This window comes from Cryptomeria japonica, chromosome 3 (assembly GCF_030272615.1).
Source record: "Cryptomeria japonica chromosome 3, Sugi_1.0, whole genome shotgun sequence".
NCBI classification, from domain to species: Eukaryota; Viridiplantae; Streptophyta; class Pinopsida; order Cupressales; family Cupressaceae; genus Cryptomeria; species Cryptomeria japonica.
Genome location: NC_081407.1, coordinates 272,482,287 through 272,503,780, shown reverse-complemented (window position 1 = coordinate 272,503,780; position 21,494 = coordinate 272,482,287). Strand labels below are relative to the sequence as shown.

Genomic DNA, 21,494 nt, shown 5'->3' with positions numbered 1-21,494 from the left:
AATCCCTAATCCATACCACTAGCCTCTTGCCGCTGGTAAGTGCGCCTTGTGTGGTCAACTGGAAATTTGAGTAAGCTTAACTTCAACTATTACGCGTCCCTTGACAAACATCAACTTGGATGGTGTCAACGTTTGATGGTGATAGCCTGAAAATCTTTAAGTATACCTTAGATGATTGCACTAAGCTTGTGTCAATACCTGTTTGTGAGACCTCGCCTAGTTTGATTCCACTAGATCCATTCATCATTTCCTAAATTCCTAGGCTTAGAATAGACTTCTTGAACCCTATTCCTTTTGCCCATTTTTTAGTAAGAAGTAAATCCAGAGCTATATTGATAAATCTTAAGTTGTCAACACACCTACTCTGCATCTTCATGATAATCCAAACATTTGCGTAAGTCCCCAAGTGAACACAACATTTCACATCGACCATTGAGTTACCCACTCGTCAAGACCTGACATGTAGAACCTTGGAATCATTTTAGTTGATCTCATTCTTAGCGTCTGAGGTGATTTTGTTCAAGAGAGGGTAAATTACCTTGGTATTTTATTCTGAAATGTTATGTGCATAAAAAACACATCAAGAGGACCCCAAGTATTGGACCATCTAGTCTTCGCTAGTTGGTCGTTGTCAAAGGCAAAGAAGAATTATAGCATGATGAAGAGGGATGCACTATGAATGGTATATTTGGTGCAAAAATAAAGCATCACTTGTTGGCAACATTGTTCACCTTCTATGTCAATCGCTAGGCCCTCATGTACTTGGTGAACAAGCCAATCATTGAAGGTCAGGTAAGTAGATGGCTCTTGTTATTACAAGAATTTACATAAAGTGTTATTGTTTTGTTGGGGAAAACTAATGTCATAGTCAACTAACTGCCAAGGATTAAGTCAGGTGAAGCACCCAACAGAGTGAATGAAGATTTTCCAAATCCTCATTTGTTTTAGATTGTAGCACTACCTCCATGGTATGAGAGTATTAGAGAATATGCCCCACTTCTACCTTTACGAAGGAGATTCCACTAGGAGATAGAAGGAAGCTAGCCCTAAAGAGTAAAACCTTCCAGCTCATTAATGAGTTATTACATAAGATGGGGTTCAACAATGCAATGTGTCATGTAGGAGGAAATACTAGGAGTACTTAAAGAAGCACATGAAGGGATTGCCAAAGGACATATGGGATTGGATGCCACAACTTGGAAATTTTTGTTGGTGGGTTTGTGGTGGTTGATGCTGCTCACGAATGCCCAAAATTAGGTGGTGTGATGCGACACCTATCAAAGAGTTGGCAAATTTCTAAGAAGAGACTATATGCCATTGTAACCATCACAACCACAAGAACTCTTTGAAAGGTGGGGACTTGATTTCATCGGTTTGCTCAAGGTTAGCTAGCTACATAAATGCAGGTACCTTGTCGTGGCCATAGAGTGCTTGACTAGATGGGCAAAGGCCAAAGCACTCTTGGACAATACGATAGTCAGTATGGCAAGTTTCATGTATGAGCAAATTGTCGCTAGGTATGACATCCCCATACAAATTACTAGTGGTCGGGGAGGACACTTCGTGAACCACCTCATTCATTTGATGATGATAGATTTTTGTATTTTTCATAACCTACCAAGTTCATACTACCTAGAGTGAATGAACAAGCAAAGTCTACAAATAATGTGCTTATCTTGGTCATTCTTAAGTCGTGTGGCATTTAAGAAGCAAATTGGGAAGAAAAGATGCTAGTTGTATTGTGGGTGTAATGACATACAAGGTGACTACAAGACACACACCATTCCAATTTATGTACGGTCAAGAAGCAGTAGTCCCTGTTGAGTACATGGTACCAAGTTTAGGGATTGTTGTGAAGAATTGAATAGGCGATACAAAGAGTTTAAAAGAACGACTACCAATTGAACAAACTTGACAAACGAATGGTGTTGGCCCAATGGGCAACTGAAGCAATGCAAAAACAAAGAAAGTACTAGCATGACAAACATCTCTGATGAATGAATTTCTAGCTTGGACAATTAGTTTTAGAATATAATGGTTATAATGATATTACATCAAGGAAAATCAAAATGAGATGGCTCGATCCCTTTAAAATTCGAGGAGTCTCTGGCAACAAGGCTATCAAGTTAGAGAATTTGGACAACACTTTACTAAAAGATAGTATTGATGGCTCGAAACTAAAACCATACAAGGACAAAACAAAGATTGCAATCGCAATTAACATGATGGATTGGATAACCTACACAGATGAATCTATCAACCAACTTGGAGCAATAATGGAAGAATGACCTATTGCTAAGGAAATTGCAAGAGTTGCAATAGCAAGGATAAATCCACAACTAACTACTTGTTTTTTTGGCCACCAGCCACATATAAGACAAAGGTTCTTGGATAATGCATTCTCCTTGTTTTGGTAGAAGAATTGGTTATGTAAGCCATGAACTACAACAGATAATGGCCCAGGTCTGTCGATGAGGATGGAGAAGTCCTGAACCTCTGACTTGTGTTGATGACAAAAAGCTATATGGTAGCCAAAAGATTATGGTACAACAAAGTCGTGATTGAATACGCAAAGGAACATCAAATACCACCACCTCCATTACCCTGCACAAATGGACAATGGCAAGTTGGACATAACTTAATAGGCAACCCGATAATACACGGGGAGAAGGTTAACTGGTACCAGTAGCATGGAGGTAGGTTTACTGATGATTGTCAAAAATTGGAAAAAGTTTTGACATCACTCTCAACTATCAATAAATTTTTTGATTTAGAATATATGGGTACTTGTGAAAATGAATGTTATAAGAAACCATATGAGTCATTTAGGTGGCAGCATGACAAAGAAATAAAAGTAAAAAAAATATGGAAAGCTGGAAGAGAGATAAAATGGGGAAGAAAGAGAATTTTTTTTTTTTTTTAATCAAAATGGCGAAATTAAAAAAATATTAAAATGTCTAAGTTAGAAATATCAAAACATTAAATGTCGGGAGAAATTATAAAAAAGTCAATTATAAGACTCGACCAACTCATTATTATAAAGTGCCAATTACAAATAGAAAAATATTACTAAAGGAACCCAATATGAAGTAAGGCAATATTTTCACTGTCATGAATGGGTTGAGCTATATATTATATGGGGCCACTATATAGTATCTTGGTGGCATAAATAACTATTAGCAAGGCATAATATATGAAATTAGAGAGATTTCCTTCACATCGTACGACATTGTTTCCTTGTTGGCGTGTGGCAAGCATATCACATCAACGTAGGATTTAGAGTTAATGTATGACAAGACGTATGACGAGCATCTCCCTTGGGTGTACAATGAATACTATCCTTGGGCATACGACATTCTCTACTCTCCATCGTATGACAAAGTTATCTTGGCAGTGAGACTCATCTCACCATTTGGTTCCCCCTCCATTCAAGCGTATGGCTTCAATTGTCGTTCACAACTTGCATCGTACAACGACATTGTTAGAAGGTATGACAAGGGTACATTAAGCAATTCATTTGCTTCTAGCCTCACTTTGTACAATCAGATCTTGAGAGATCTAGTGCATGTCATTTTACTATATGGAATTCTTGTGTGTTATAAAATGCTTCCTTTGTATGGCGACTTAGCCTATTCATCATTCGGTGTCTCGGGCAGAGGCAAGGTTACTTGAGGCATTATAACGTGGCACTCCCTTCTATTGGACGACTATAGACCAAAGCATCCCCTTTCATTGTTTGCATTAGACATCATTCACTTGCACAACAGTCTTACATGTAAGACCTCTCATATTGCCAGATAGTTGTTATAATTGTTTCCTTAATCTATTTAAAATTGATCATGCACTCTCGATAGCATATTTGCAAATAAATTATTCAGATATGGACAACAATAACAACAAAGGGAAAAGATTAATGCACCACCACAAGCCAAAAATTGCATCAAGGAAAACCAACAAATGGAAGGAGGATGAGACTGTAGTAGATTCATTTACTTGGGAAAGTCTCATCGGTAATGAGTGCCAAACTTGGTGGCAAAACAATCCTGATACCATGTGTTGAAAGTGGCATTGCAACATGGGCAAGTAAACAAAGTTGTGCAACTCCCATTCTTTTATTCTTGGGAGTTTGAATCATATTTGAAAGCAATGGTGGCAAACTACAACCGTTAGTCTAATAAATCAATAATCAATTACAGGGGTTGCCAGGTTACGTTTTCATTTTGGCCAGTTGATTTTACTGGGGTGTTTGGCATACCTTCTACAAGGGTGGCTATGTATACAATTGGACCAGATGGCTATATGAGAGAATCAAGGAATTCCTCTTACAAAAACTTAAGGCATTTTACATAACTTAGCACGCTATTGCCCTATTCTTGGATGCCTTTTTATACCCATGTTCTTGCGGACAAATGGGGCAAGTTCCAACACGTATCACAACTTGATCTCACATGGCTACCATCATTTCATTGGACTACCTTGGACATTTAGGCATCAATTGGGGAAGTCAATTGGCCAAGAAGAAAATAAAGTAGAGTGACGTGGTAGGTAAAGGTGGAGATAATATGGTGGATAATTATGAGTCTATTGAGTTGTCTTTGTCCAAGGGATTGTTCCAGACAAATGAGGTGTCTTTGGTTGCCGATGAACAATCCTTGGTCTCATTGGAGATTGAGATAGCAAAGGCCATTCCACTTAGTGATACTATCGTTTGACATTGCTAGCCGCAATGCGAACATTGCCAGGATTTATAGCCGCATTGCCAACATTGCCAGCCACATTGCCACCATTACTAGCCACATCACCCACATTGCCACCATTACTAGCTACATCACCCACATTGCCAGTGGAATCCATTTACCCACCGAGGCCACTTTGCTGACAAAGCCCATCTTACTAGTTGAAGGCACTTTGCCTGCGAACACCACTTTGGCTAAGGAAGCCAAGCAGATTGATTGTTGGTTGAACCTACTTAGGATTTCTGGTGAGGTTCTAGCGTTTTCCTCACTGAGTTCTTTAGGGGTCCTGGTCGAAGGCCTTGAGCAGTAGGAGAGAGAACAAATTACTCATGGTTGTTGACAGTGCCCAACACAACCCTACATAGGCAACTCCACCTAGTGTGGAGAATGCTTAGGAGATTGCACCACAACCACCTTTAGCTTCACAAGAGTTGCTCACGACTAACCCATCTATTGAGGATCAAGATGTGATGTCCCCATTTTTCCCGTGATCACTCAGTTGCATAGTTTTGTCTGTTAGCCATCTCCGCAGGCAATTACAGAGGCTAGGGGATGATTAGCTTTACCAAGAGGAGTCTATACTTAGTCACTTTTTGGCCTTGGTGAGCTTAAGTCACATAGACTTTATAATAATTCATTATAAAGTTATTTTTTCTATAATTAGAAAAAATATTAAGTAACTTTATTAAAAGGGAGATTAATAAAAGTTAATGATGAATTATAAAATGTCCCTTTGGCACATCTCCTTAGAAGTTATATCTTAAAGGTTATAACTTAATAATATGGCCACTTTTAACGAGGAATTAGGCCCTCAATGGGTCATTTCACTTAGGGGAAGTTATTTTTTAATAAAAAGAAACATTTTCACATGTTTTTTGATGCCAAAAGTACAACCCTAACCCCAAATTTGAATTAGGGTTTGAAGAATGTTTAAAAGACATTGGGGGCAACATTTTATTGATTATTCATTGGATATTTGGCAATTTCTTCCCTGGAGTGCTCTGCAGCAGCGAGCTTGATTGGAGTTTCAGGTTGAGAATGAAAAATCTCACCCTTATTCAGTGTGTGGACGAAAACCCATTCACCTTTCCATTGAAGGAATCCTTTTTCAGGTCATTTGGGGCCAATATTTGGAGGAAAATTCATACTTTCAGCAAGAATAGATCACCTACAACACATTTGAGCAGATTTGGAACAGATTGGGGAACATTTTCCAGCAGTTATTGTGCTTTTAATGCTGACCATACCATTCCCAAGCTGGCCATATCCTCTTTGCTACTCTTGTGAAGCCAATTAAATAAATTAGAGGGTTTTGATTCAGAAATTTGTGTGTAAATTCATTGTTGGCAGCAAATAAAGACAGATCGGTGGTTCTTTCAGGGAATTTTAACACATTTGGGCTACATCAGCATTTTAGTGGGGAAAAAGGGTCAATTCTGGAGGTTTCTCCTAGCAAGAATTTGGAATAAGCACCTGATCTGCTATTTCTTCCTTAAATTGTTTTTGATAATTATATATAAGGAGAATAAAACACATTGGAACAATTTGCAGCACTTGGAGGCTCCTGTATTGCTTTGTGCACCACCTCCAGCATCAAAATAAGCTCATCTAGGTAGGGCGTTAGACACCTGGTAGGCCAGTTTTGGCTCTAGTTGTCTTAAATAGTCATTCTCTTGAATTTATAATTTGCTGCAATAAAATCTGAGTTCTGAAATTTTATTTCAGTCAATTGTTTCTTTTATGTATTGCATTCTTTTGGCAAATTTTCATTGGCATAAGCAAGCAAAATCCCCAAAACTAAAAAAACATCAAAATTCACCTCAAACGAATAAAACAATTCACTGGTCAAAGATTCGAAAACAAACAAAAAAACTTCAGATTGAATCAGATTCTCAGTTGGCATCTTTCACAAGATGAGGAGTCAAGTGAGTCAAAGGGAGTAATTATTGAGAATTCTAAACTTGATGAGGACCTGCTTGGCACGATTCAAAAATATATACAAGATTTAAAGTCTATGGTTGTGGTAATGCAAGAGGTTGGAAACATCTCCAGGGAACTAGATGTAGGGCATTCTTTGTTAGCGGTGGGAGAAGCCTGACACATTTTGAGATTTATGTAGATAGAGTGTGTGGGGGAATTTACTTGATGCTTCACTTATAGATGGTGACTTGGGGTAGAGACTCTTGAGATGTTGGCATCTTGGCACCTTACCAGGCCTACAATGGGAGGGAGAGATGGTAATCACAACTTTTTTTGGCATGGAGATCTCCTTCAAAGATTTGTTCTCTAGGCTGAGGTGTTAGTCTCCACTAACAAGCTCACACAACACAAGGATGAAGCCCTCGAGATGGCGTAGATAGTATGTGCTGAGATGGTTGAACATACATTAAAGTTTCAAGAACAACTTGCTCACCAAGCACAACTCATCAAAGCAAAATGAACTAGAGTGACAACCAAAGAGGCCAAGATGGCTAAGAAGGAGAGGAGACCGAGGAAATCAAAAGCCATCTAGTTGAAGTTGCATAGATAGTGAATGCAACAAGGGAGCAAGAATTGGTGTTGGACACAATGGATCATTGAGAGGGGGGTGAATCAGTGATATAAACATTTTTTACTTAATCAGAGCTATATCAATTCAATATGAAATAAACAAAATGTAGACCAGTTACCAAAGCAATGCAAACAAGGTGTGTAGGAGAAATATCTAAAAGATTAATACAACACACACATGAAGATGCAACACACAACACCAGATGTACGAGGAAAACCCAATGTGGGAAAAACCTCGGTGAGAATAGCTGTTGGAGATCTTTTGCTCCAATCCAGCCTCACAATGAAAAGATCTGATTACAAATTTTAGGTCACCAACCCAAGGAGCACCAACCCCTGATTTATGAGCACCAACTCAAGGGAGCACCAACCCCTACACAATTTATAGGCTACAACCTAAAGGAGCTACAACCCCTGCACTAAGCACCTACTCAGTGAAAACAATATGAAAAATCAGATACACAAATGAGATCCATGCTGCAAATGTAGTTTTGCAACCCTTCAAAGCTTTGCACTACAAGTTTCTATCTTACCAGTTTGTGTTAATTCAACACACACTGCAACTTGGCCTTTCTGTTGGTTCTAACTTTGCTAAATCTTCTCTCCCTTTGGAATTCAAGTCACACTTGGTCACTCTCTATTAGGTACTACTTCTTTCGGTTTGTCACCTCTGCATTCTATGCTCACTCTGCCGGTTTGTTCCTTACACCGGTTTACCTTGCTTCTCCTTACTGGTACAATCTTCACTCGCAAACACTTCAGGTGGTTATCTCTTCAGCTCTCAGACAACAATTTCACTCTATCCTTCACCCTTTAGCAGCCAACACTATCTGTCTTAGGTCGTCATACTTAAACTGAAGCTTTCCTGCCAAGAATCAATTCAAACAAAGGGCAACTAGGGTTTCTTCTTCGACCAACGAGCCATACCATATCCAATCAAACCTCCTCAAATCATGTCTCAGAGATGATTGCCTGTACATCATTGCCAACATCGTGCCTTCCAGTGCACGCCTTCCATCTTTAGCAATTTGCATTCAATCTGTCGGCTCATCTTTTGTTCTATCGCCATAAATGGTTCGATGATTTGCTTCACCTACTTCGATCTATATCTAGACATCATGCATCAATCAGTGCACTCCATGGATCCGATTAGATACGACCTGCCTCGAGCCGCAACCCCTCTGCAACTTGACCCATAATAGTCACAGTCCATTAAATTCGACCAACTCTGCATCAACCTCACCTACCACGCCTTAGCGATGCACACACCGACCTCTACCTTTTTGCCAAATGGCATCCACCTGTCAAACATATCGACAACCAACCCACCGACATTGAGTTGGTTCATGCTCATTCATCCAACAAATCCTCATACCGGCACAAACCCTTACCGGTAAAACCTTCTCTTGCTGCTATCCGACAACATACACTACATTGGTAGCTCAACTTCACCTCCGGTGGTTTGTGATCTCTTTGACACTCTGCCTCTTCATCACAAACATTATCACAAACAAACAACCAACCTACATACTGGTTACAACTTGTCATGCCAACACACAACTTCATATCACCTCTTACCGGTGATGTCATTGACAATCTCAATACCCGCTTTTTGTCCACCATATTGGTGATGTCACTGACAATCTCAATACCTGCTTGTCTTCCACCATACTGGTTGACATGCCTTCATGTTAATCTTCTTTATGCCGGTTCAATCTTCTTCATACTGGGTTGACATACTCTACCGGTTGACATCAATGACAACTCAATGCCAACAATTGGTAGCTACACACCATTTGAAGTTGAGCACAAAGGAGGTCCATAGGCTTTGATAACTTTGATCCCTGACGTCCACTCCCACATCTTTTTTACATCCAGGGATGTCTTCTCATCCCACTTCTTAGTTTTTTTTGGTTTGGTGTTGTTCAACTCCCAATTTTGTCAATTTGTCGTCTAGAAGACCACTTTCTTTTTTGGGGAGTTGATGTAGTTCGTCAACAAATAAAATGAGTAATTTTGTAATAAAGGAATTAGTCCCCGACAATTGGTTGTTAGTTGGTACTTGGTAGTTACCAATGGTTGGCATTCTCAACCAACTTTGGATTTGTTATATATTTCTTATTGCAATCATAGTTGGGAACCATATGAAAGGAATTCCTATATCTATTGCACCTCTTATAAATAAATGAATAAAAAGACATCTTTTTGGAACATGGTTGCAAGTAATTGTTATATTTTGTTATTTTGTTATTTCCCTTTACTCTCTTTGATTAGAAAAGTAGAATTACTGAGTAAACATTACCTCCATTATTATATTGTAGAATATAATCAAATTTTCTATGTGGTTTCCATGAATGTCTTTAATTTTACACAAGGTTATCGGGAAATGAGGGTTCTTGGAGATTGGTATCAATACTAGTATGGCTAATTTTCAAAAACAGGAGATAGGGGTACTTCAAGGTGCCAATTTTTTTAATATAATTTAATAATTTATAGAAAATATCATGACATAGAACTTTGAAAACAAGAATAGTGGTAAAGTTTAACAAAAATTGAAATTAAAATTGCTTATAATATTGGTACCATAGCCAATTTAAGTGGCCTGTGCATCGGGAAGTTTCCAGAGATGTTTCCGGTACCAGAGACACGTCTCCATCTCCGGTACGTGTCTCAGGGGGTAGTAGACGGGTCTCCTGGTAATGTAGATTTTACATATGCATCAAAATAGTCAAGCTTCTTTTTTGAGAAGTCGACTAACATATTTTTAGAGAAATCATTCACCAACAATAGAAAATACCTCATGTTGAGGATAATGCGAGGTTTTTAAGATGGGTTACATAGCATGAATGGGATGTAAGAGCCCTTGTGCATGCCATGCTCCTTTAATATAGAAAGGCTTCCACTTTTGCTTACTAGCCAAACAATTTGCACACATCCTATTTTTCTTGGGTACTAAGCAAATCTTGAATCATGTTGTCTCCGTTGAGTTTGGCCAAATAGTAAAGATTCAAATGTGATGTAGAAGCATCCCCGTTTCATAGCAATCTTGCATCAACCAAAAACATTTTCCTTTTTGTTTTGCTTTCTGTTTGCAGTTTCAGTTTTCTTTTCTGTGTCCCGGTTTTGGCTCACCGTATCTTGTGTAGTTGGATTCTACTTGAAGACTTGATCATCTTTCTTGCTTCCAGACGGCATCGCATTTGGATCATTTTCTGACAAGGTATCGCTATCGGTTTCCTTGACAGTTTCCTGTTACCGGTTGGCAGTTCTTGTTACCGGTTGCATGGACCTATTTTGGTGATCTATCGGAACCCCTTTTGAAGCTTGTGGAGCCTTGGACGTTGATTTCGATGTTCCTTGGCGTGTGGCCAACCTTTTCCTGCGATCTACGTTTCATCCTTTGGATTTTCTGGAGGAATCTCTTGGCGGAGGCCGACCTTGTTATTTTACACGTTAGGTCTTGTTCTTCGGGTTTTGATCCCTTTTGGGCCGACTGGATCCTTTGGATCGATATATATAATTGTAATTGCGCATTAGAATGTAATCAATTAGAGAATCAAGTAGTAGCTAGATTGTGCGTAGAAGATAGATCTCAAGATTCAAGGTCTCGGTTGTGACCTATTCTGTATGTTCTACCAGGCTTGTGAGCCGGTATGCTGTAACCCGATTGTTATTGGTTGGTTGTAATCAATTTTCATGCAATACAACAATCTGTCCTGCATTGCCTCCATCATATCTTTGTGTTTCCGTTGTGTTTACTCTTGCTGACCGGTCCGGATTGATCTCTTTTAGGTCCCTCCTCACCGGCGACTGCTTCAAAATGTCTGTATTCTTCGTGCAAAAGGATAGTGGTATTCTTTTTTAGCTTATATGTGCAAATTAGTTGTGGCTAGATCATCAAGTTTGTACAACCCACCTTGCCTAATGCCTAGGGCAACCACTTTGTCCTTTCTCAAATCATAGACAATAAACTTCTTCCTACATAAATTCTCTTGTTTGTTAGAATTGTTCATAAGTTGACGAATGGACAACAATTTTTTGGTCATTTTAGGAACTGACCTAACATTACAAACTATGAATTTGACAGCATCACTTGGTACAGTTCTAATATCGGCTATCCTCCCTATAGCATGTGATCGTCTATCACCGAGTGGAACAAAATCCATGTGACTAGAGTCAGTAGTAAATTCGACATACCAATCTTCTCGACACATGAACTGTCTGGATTTAGGAAAATCAAAGAACTAGCACTGTCTTGGGAGAATGCCAGGAATGCATATTATTTCTCTGAAACATGCTCTGTCTCTAAAGCTGCTACATTAGCCTTAGCACATGAATTCTTATTATTAGATATGTCACATTGTCTTTTTCAAAGTTCCTTGTTTACATGATCAAATTTATGACAATAATAAACTTAGCTTTTTTTTTGGTTATGAAGTGGAAGGAGAATTAGGAGAAAAAATATTAGGTTTACTGTTATACCGTATAACAAATGCACTCTCTAAATTTCTAGAAGTAGATCCAGCCATCTGTGATTGCCTATGTTCTTTTTGTAACAAGTATGTGCTGATTTTATTAGAAGTTAGAGTTTGACTTTTTGCCAACAGGTTCAATGGCTCCACAACTGGCTCAAAGCCACCATATCATCCTCATCAACCTTTTTGTTCAGAGTAGTGAGTTGACCCTTAGAACACTCATTTTAAATAGGTGCTCTAATAGAGACCTACCCTCCTTGACTTTGGTAGAAAACAAACCAAGTTTTCAAATATATAACATGGGCTCTTTTTAAAGTTCGGTACTTGTTTTTTAAGATTGTTATGCAGTACAGTTGTAGATGCAGCATTATGGACCTCAGTGATAAGGTTATCAGACATTTTAACAATAATAGGGCTTCCTATGACACTTGCCATAAACCTCAGGGTTGTTGCTGGCTTGGTTTCAGTGTTCAAAATTATTCGATCACACATTTGATACTCCACAATCATGAATATCTTCTTGCAACTTCAAAAATTAACTTCTGCACCTCCTGCAGAACTAAATTTGGGATATTTTCCATTGCAAGGTGAAGACAAATATGAACAGACCCAGAAAACTTTAAAATTTATTTTGAAAACCACAAATTTATCTTGTAGATTCTTTTGCAGGTCCCAAATTTATTTCAATTATTTATGTACCATATTTTCTTCTATTCTGGATAGTGGTGAAAATTGTTGTCATGTGACTGTATTTTATCCAAAAACATTAGATCAAGAAGGTTCATGAAGCTGGTTTTATACTGTTCTGAATTCCATTGAAAATGAATAGTTGATTTGCATCTCAGTTTATTTTCTGTCGTCTCCTAAAGAAGATAACGAGGTTGGAATTTCAGAGTGAATCATTACTTTAAAGATAAACCACGCTTTCAATATGATAGAGAATTTTACATAGACACATATTTCAATGGACTTGTAACGCACTTTGTTATTGTAATATTTTGGTTGTGTATATTTTTCTTTCCAATTATTTATATTTGTTAAATGCAATTTACTTTTCCGGTGCTTGACTCTAGCTATTGAATTAATTTTTTTCTGTGACAGAACTTCAAATCAAATTTGTCAGGACTCAACTGGTGTTATTAGACCAGGATATTTGGTAGGCACCTGAGATCTCACAGTGCTATTTTTGTTGCTGATTGGATTTTTTATGGCATTGAAATGAAAAATCTGAGCATGCTACTCATGTACTGGAAAAGCTATTTTGGACCTACTTTCATAATAAAAGATTGGAGGACTTGATGACAAAACATCCATCTATTTTAGCAAGGGGGTTTGGTTTATTTTTTTGTACAAATAATTTGAAATAGCCATGCTTTAGTTTTCTCTAAGATTTACAAATCTCCTCAATTAATGCCATTCACAATTGTCTTCCATTTTTCTTGAATTCATATTCAGAATCTCATGATCTAGTTCTGGTATTAATAGAAGGCCTTTTCTGTTTGGCTGAATTGTATACCCAACCATTCATTATGAAATTTTCAGAAGCATTACATAGAAATTGATGCAGAATTGTGCACATTCTGACAGGATGCTGATGAAGGTGCTGTCCCAACTCCAATAGTTTTAATAGATCAAGACTCAGACCCCAATGCAACAATTGTGGAGGTCAGTTTTGGTGATCGCCTTGGTGCACTTATAGACACGGTATGGCTCCTTGAACAACCACTCTTAAAAACATTTACATATATTATGTCTTGTTTAGAAACTTAGTATTTCAAGTTGATGTCATCGTAGACCCTGGATCTTGATAGCCACAGATAAAGATTCACATTTTAAAATCTTCAGGCAAGGTCTCCCTAATTCCCTTGTAGCATTTGTGGCCATTTAATTCTATAATGTGTGAACTTTGAAGTATCTTGACTAAAATTTAATGTCCCCTTTCTGAAATGGGAATTAATACTAAATTATAATAAACTAAAATATAAAAAAAAAAATAAATATAATATAATCAAATTTAATTAAGTTTAATGAATGGTCAAAAGGCATGAAATAAATAATTATGACTATTGAAGGATTAAGGTATAAACGAGAGATCATTCTATGAGAAGAGGATATGAAGGAAGCAATCAATCAATTTGGAAATAATTAAATAAATAATTATTTTCAAAAGACAACAATTAAGAATGAATAGTTGTGATTCTTTCAAAGGGTAGAAATCATGAAAGGTTTACTCCTCAAGAATAAGATATAAAAGGGAGATCATTTCCTTGAGAGGAGATCTATAAGCAAGGAATAAATAAATCATAAATTGGGATTGGAAGAATCAATTTGGAAATAAATTAGTATTCTCAAAGGCAGCAATGAAGAGTGGTTACTCAATCTTATGAAGGGTGGTGACTCAATTCTTGTGGAAGGTGGTGACTCTTTCACCAGTAAAGGGGAAATCAATCAAAGAAACATCATCCAAGCAATCATCAATCCCTCAAGAAATCAAGCAAACAATCATCAAATCCGCATCAATCATTCTTGAGGTCAAGAAAACAAATAATTCAGAAATCAGGCAAATTAATCAATCATTCAAACATCAATCATCCAAGACATCAACTCAGAAATTCGTTCAACAATAAATTAACTCAGAAATTCATATTTGAAGTATCAATTCATTCAACAATAATCATTCAGCAATAAATATAAAGAAGAAATTCATTGAGTCATTAACCATTAAAGCATCAAATCAGCAATAGTCTAGCAAATACATTTAGTTATCAGTTTTGTATTCTAGGTAATCTTGCAAATTGGAAGGACAAAATTCCTTCCGAGTCCATGAGAATTGGAAGGATGAAAACCCTTTCATACTCTTAACAAGTTTGGATGAAAATTCAAATCTTGGTTGAGGAGAATGAAAACTTTCCAAGGTGAGCTAAGAGTTGGAAGGACAAAAACCCTTTCATGCTTTTTGGCAAGCTAAGGACAAAAACCTTTTCATGCTACAATTCAGCAAATTTGCAAGTATTTCTGAACAATTCATGATATGATTGAGTATTGTGCTATGATTTATTGATTTGAATATTATCATAAATTCTTAATGTTTGATAAAGCCATTGTTATCACATTTTGAAGGAGATGTATGGCAGAAAATTAAGATAATTTTTATTTTCAGAATTATTTATAGAATTCTAAGTTGAATATTATGATTAGATTCATCAGTTTTGATAAATTTATATTTATAAATATAATGCAATTCTCATCTTAAGCTGGACTCATTGTTGTAGGGCAAAAATCAGAAATATCCTAGAAAGTAGAAAGGGACATTACAAATGGTATCAGAGCAACAATCCTGCTAGCTTGTGGTTTAAAAATTAAACAACGAATGCATTCTAATCAAAGAAAATTGAAGGATGGATTTACATACAAAGTTTATACTATTCTGCATGATATGTGTAGCATTGAATTTAAGAAGAACATATTCCTACCACCTATCCATGAATGAAGGAGTGAAAATCTTTGTTCTTTGGGAAAGGAGAAGAGGAATTTGGATTCCCCAATATTCCAAGGCAGACAATACCATTAATAGTGCATAAGTGTAATGCTCCTAAAAGAAGAGGAATTTGCATTCCCCAATATTCCAAGACAGATAATACCATTAATAGTGCATAAGTGTAATGCTCCTATCTTCTACAGTATGACGAAGGAGGAGGAAGACAAGCATTGGTAGGAAACATCACATTGGTTCTTACACAAAGGAGTAAATCAATAGCTAATCGTAAATTCACCTGCAAGGTTGATATGGGATCTAGGTATCTTTAAGAAAGCATCCTAGCTTGTGATTGCTTGAAGACAAGCAATCTTGGGTTGGGCAGACTGTAATGTCCCCTTTTTGAAATGGGATTTAATACTAAATAATTGTAATAGACTCAAATGTTAAAAATAAAAATAAAATATAATATAATTATTTTTTTAACTAAGTTTAATGAATGGTCAAAAGGTATGAAATAAAGAGTTATTGACTATTGAAGAATTAAGGTATAAAGGAGAAATCATTCTATGAGAAGAGGACATGTAGGAAGCAATCAATCAATTCACAAATAAATAATTATTTTCAAAAGACAGCAATTAAGAATGAATTGTTGTGACTCTTTCAAAGGCTAGAAATCATGAAAGGTTGTGACTCCCTCAAGAATAATATATAAAAGGGATTTCATTTTCTTGGGAGGAGATCATCGAGCAAGGAATAAATAAATCATAAATTGGGAATGAAGGAATCAATTTGGAAATAGATTATTGTTAACGAAGGCAGCAAGGAAGGGTGGTGACTTAATTCTTGTGGAAGGTGGTGACTCTTTCACCAATAAAGTATAAGGGGAGATCAATTGAAGAAGCATCATTCATCAATCATCAATCCCTCAAGAAATGAAACAAACAGTCATCAAATCTGCATCAATCATCAATTCATCTTGGGATCAAGAAAACAAATAATCAAGCAAATCAATCAATCATTCAAACAACAAATAATTCAAACATCGATCATTGAAGACATCAATTTAGAAATCCATTCAATAATAAATCAACTTAGAAATTCATATTTGAAGTATCAATTCTTTCAACAATAAATATAAAGCAGAAATTCGTTGAAACATAATCCGTTAAAGCATCAAATCAGCAATAGTCGAGCAAATACAACAAGCTTTCATTTTTGAATTCTAGGTAGTATCTTGAAAATTGGAAGGACATAATCCATTTTGAGTCCATGAGAATTGGAAGGATGAAAACCCTGTCATGCTCTTATTGGACAAAAACCCAAATCTTGGTCGAGGAGGACGAAAATACTCCAAGGTGGGCTAAGAGTTGGAAGGATGAAAACCCTTTCATGCTCTTTGGCAAGCTAAGGATGAGAACCCTTGGTTTTGTCACTGTTGAGTTAGCGAGGAAAACCTCTAATTCAGCAAATTTGCAAGTATTTTCAGAGAATTCACGATATGATTGACTTTGAGTATTGTGCTCTGATTTATTAATCTGAATATTATCATAAATTCTTAATATTTGATAAATCCATTATTATCACAGTTTGAAGGAGATTTATTGCAGAAAATCAAGGTAAAATCTATTTTGAGAATTATTCATAGAATTTAAGTTGAATACTATAATTAGATTTTTTTTTGGATAAAATTATATATATAAATATAATGCAATTCTCATCTTAAGCTAGAATCATGTTTTAGGGCAAAAATCAGAAATATCCTAGAAAGGGACATCACAATTAATCTCTTGGAGCTTGTTGGTGATTTCAGTGTTTGGAGACCATCACACACCCATTCATACTCCTAGAGTGAATGTTCATTGTCAAAATGAGTTGGACTAAGAGGAATTTATATTAGGCATAGTAGCAAAAATGTTTCTCAGCAAAAACTTGGCAAACCAAAAGATAAAGATTTTTTTCTCCAAAAAATGCAAAAGAAAAAAAAATAAAAATAGAAAATGGTGCAAAAATTGCTACTTTTTTAATTTAATGGCATTGTAGTTACTAGTTGCTTAGAGATAAAGAGATTGAGGAGAAATGCAAGTTTACACCATGAAAGTTTAAATATATATTATTCATTAATTTTACATCACTGATTACATCACAAAATGCATGATAATATATTATTATAGTTTATTACTATATTGCAAGTACATAGTTGGAATTTGAAGTACAAATAACAAAACATGGTGTGAGACAATGTTTCTTGCTGTTGTGAAGTGTGCTACACTAGAGTTCTATGGGTCTTCTTGATGAAGCTCTAGGGGTAACATCTCCTAATTCAATCAATCTGCTTAATATCGATCTTTCTTTTCCCCAAGATATCAAAATCTCTCTTTCAAAACTATGCCCTCATCCAATGTGATCCTCTCAGAATTTGGATTGATCACATCAAGGTCAATTAACTAATCTTCCACGAAGCTACCTAATTTTGTCCAATTCAATTCATACATTACTAATATTCACAAAATAATCTCTCTATATATAGGAATTAACTTAAGGTGGAGTTAGTGGCGAACAAACAACAAATTGTTTATCCATTGTTGTGTCAAATGGTTGTGTTTCTTGGAATGAATATATTCAAACACGCTCCATGTATGCTTGCATGTAGATGAACTGCATGGTTGTCTCAAAAGGCACATCACCATCTATTGAAGGTTTTGGAAACCTGTTGATGTGTATTTTGTACATGACCAAACACAGAATAAAATACCTAAAGGTACCTTATCCTCTCTTGAATAAAGTCTCTGAATGCTGAAGATATCGCAAAAAGGATCAATCCGAAGGACTTCAAGGTTTTGCTTTGTAGGATCTCTACTCGCGGATAAGCACCAGTGGTCGTTGTGTTTGCTGTTTCTTCAAGGGGCCTTACGTACTTTCAAAGAAAGCTTGTCCGTGTTACTATCTTTCCAAATGAGGAAACAGGATTTTCCTAATACTAACAGATTTTCAAAAAGATCAAAAGATAGAGGGTTTCAAGAAAGAGATACTTAAACTAATCCTAAGAATGACTTGATGAAGGCTGGTCTTGATAAGATTCTACCAATTTCAGTATCACCAAAGGATTACAACTTCACTGGAATCGGTGCGATCTTCTAAGGGTATTCACGATTTTCAAATTACCAAGGAGATAGATACTATCGGGAGATACGTACCAATACTTCCAATGATAATTGAACTCTTAATCAATTTCAATGTTTCTAGTTGACCACACAAGGCGTTCTTACAATCAGTAAGAAGCTAGTAGTTTGGAATATGAGTCTTATCAAAGATCAGGCACAACATTCGTCCTTCAAACTTAAAATCTAAATGATATTTCTACTAGGAGTGATTCAAGAAGATAAACAACCATGAAGATAGCCACAAGGATTGCAACAAAACACCATAACTTCAATATTTCATTGATCTCATAGCCAAATAACAACAATTGTTCAACTTTCTCTCTTCACTACTCAAATTTGCTACTAACAAAATTAAACTTATTTCTCTCCAACTTTCTAACTTTTTCTCTCTGTCTCTAACTCTTTAAAATGAAATGAGTGAGGGCTTATATAGCATCCTCAAATACAATGAATGGCCCGGATCAAAAGAAGATCAATGACTGAGATTTTGACACCTAAACCCTAATTAGGGTTTGTTACAAAAAAGTCCCCATTTAGATAAACATTATTAATCCATAGCCAATAAAAAATTGGCACAAATACTGAAGAGACATAGACCAATAGGAATTAAGTTGCCACATCATCCTATAACAACTTTTCATCTAGAACTTTGTTCCCTTTCCTATGCTCTTTTCTAGCATATTCAATGAATCTGGACACAATACCCTCAATCTCAGCAATGGGAATCTCAGGAAAATTCTTCATTCGTTCTTCCAAGTGAAGGACTTGATCAAAAGCCGTGAGAAGAGTCGTCTCCCACCCAGTTTCAAGTTCTTTGGTCTTCTCAATCAGGAACATAGTAGTATACATTTGATCTCGTTGCTTTTCTGTGACGATGTTCTCTTCCTTGCAAAAGATGACCTTGATTCTGTCCTCCAACTCTTGGATGTCCACATCTGTCTTGATCTCAATCCGCCTATCAAGGATGGTACACAACACCTCAAACACCTTATCTTGAATTGGATGAATGATGCCTTCAACTCGGCTGCATCTGGTGTTGACGTCTTCAAAAAGGACTTCCTTCATCTGGAGCAGAGCTGACCACTGTAGGAGGCTATGGGTTCCTCCATCCATTATCTTTTCTTGCGTCAGAATCCGTCTTGGTGTTTCTCTTATCACTTGTAAGACTAGGATGATAACATCTCTAGTGTGAGTGAATGCAGCCACAGTTATCATTAGATTATGGATAATCTCAAGGACCTGGATAGCTCGATGAACTGTCTTCATCATTCTTGTTGCAAATTCAACGGCTACCTTGTGAGATTCATCAATCCAAGAACTCATGAGTTGAACTAGGTTCTTCGCCCTTTCTGCCTCACTTAGTGATTCAAGAGGAAGTGCATGCAAAGGAGATATTGTTGGATCCTGTCGTCTCAAAGGCTGGTTAAGATGGCTAAAATAATTCCTCCAAGCACTGACCTCCTTTTCAAGAAGCTTATTCTTTTCCACTTCCTCTTTGAGTTTGTCTTTGAGTGTTTTCGGTGAATTAGTTGCTTCTTCCATAGCCTGCTCGGTGGAAAGTGGACCAAGATCAAATGTTTCTAGATCGTATTCTTCTGCAATAATCTCATCCTCATATTTGTCCACCACTGGTGTAGCTATCTGCACTTTTCTGGATCCTGTCTCATCTCTAATTACCTTTGACATCTTCGTGGCCTTCTTCTCTATTACTTCATGAGAATTTCCTATAAGGCTTTCCAAGTCAAATACATCTTCTTCCTCTTCAACCACAACTACCCTTGTTAGCCTTTCTTTCAGCCAATCAGGAATGGCAGATCTTGTTTCCCTCACTTGTATTTCTTTAGGTAGAGGTCTATCTCCCCGGAAAGGAGATGTTGCTTCATCATCATTCTTTTCTTCATGTTGCTCATTAGCACCAACTTGGGGAGATTGACTTGATGAATGCTGAGGTGTTTGTCCTTTCCCTTGTTTATCATTCTGTACCATGGATTCCATAGACTCATCAATTTCATATACTATTTGCCTCTGATCTTCCCCTTGACTTGCTTCCTTTTCATGCCTAGAAGATGTGCTTGGTGGGCGATCAGGATTCGTTTTCTGCTTCTTCTTGGAAGGTTCTCTCTTCTCAGGTCCTTCTTTCCTCTTTGAGCCTTTGGAATGAGAAGTATTCTCACTCACACTTGCCTCTCCTTCTTCTGGTCTTGCTTCCAAGGTGAATGTCATAGATACATTCTGCTCCTTCAACTTTTGATGCTGTACATCCACCCATCTGCGAGTGCAGGATAAAACGGGAGCCATCAAAGCTCTCAGGTCTAAAACCTCGGGCTCATTCCAATCTATCTTCACTTCTTTGTCTTCCTTCTCATAGGATGACTGGAGGTATCTACCATTATCCTGGGCTTGATCGGCTACTCTATAAATTTTGCATTTCCTGATGAGATCCAAGGGCAACCTGGAATGCATCTTTCTTTTGACCTCGACATCATCTTGGACATCCATCCAAAAGTCCTCCACCTGAGACTCATGCCTGTATTTCTTCCCAACTGTTTCTTCTATATGACCATGAGGATCAAAATTCTCTCTCGAGGCAAAGGATGTGAATGAGTATAGAGATAATTCCTTCTCTGCATCTTTCGCGGCTTGAGTATTAGGACACACTTCAACTGAGTTCCCTAGTATGATGGGCACGGGAATTCCATTTCCATGCTTGTGTCTGGATGCCTTCGCATAAGCTGGCAACTGCCTAGTCACCTCAAGTAGTACTATCTTGTCTGTAGGATATCTTGGCAACATGTAGGGAGGTGGACACCCATGAACTCTGATGTATGTGAATTTTGGAAACTGAATGAACCATGCACCATGCTTCTTCACGAGCTCTTGTGCGTCCAGAGACAGTCGATTGTGAATCCCACCTTTCAATATCCTGGTAATATTCATCGTGAAGGTATCATTGACTAGCTTGTAGTCACTTCTGGGCGGATGATGTAGTTGAACATAAGAATCACAAACTCTTATTTCTCTGGGTCCTCTTCCAACAACTCCTCTGTGAGGTAGTCCTGCATACTCAAAACCTCTGATCAAGGCGTATACAACA

At 37.1% G+C, this 21,494-nt stretch overlaps 1 protein-coding gene across 1 annotated transcript in view; it reads left to right on the top strand.

The window, feature by feature from the left end:
- The window catches only part of LOC131063891 (ACT domain-containing protein ACR12), a 207,513-nt gene that overhangs the window by 45,530 nt on the left and 140,489 nt on the right, over positions 1 to 21,494 (top strand). Inside the window, exons 2-3 of the mRNA XM_057997841.2 lie at positions 12,863 to 12,917; positions 13,349 to 13,465. Coding sequence (XP_057853824.2) covers positions 12,863 to 12,917; positions 13,349 to 13,465 — 172 coding nt within the window. The remainder of the gene's footprint in view (positions 1 to 12,862; positions 12,918 to 13,348; positions 13,466 to 21,494) is intronic.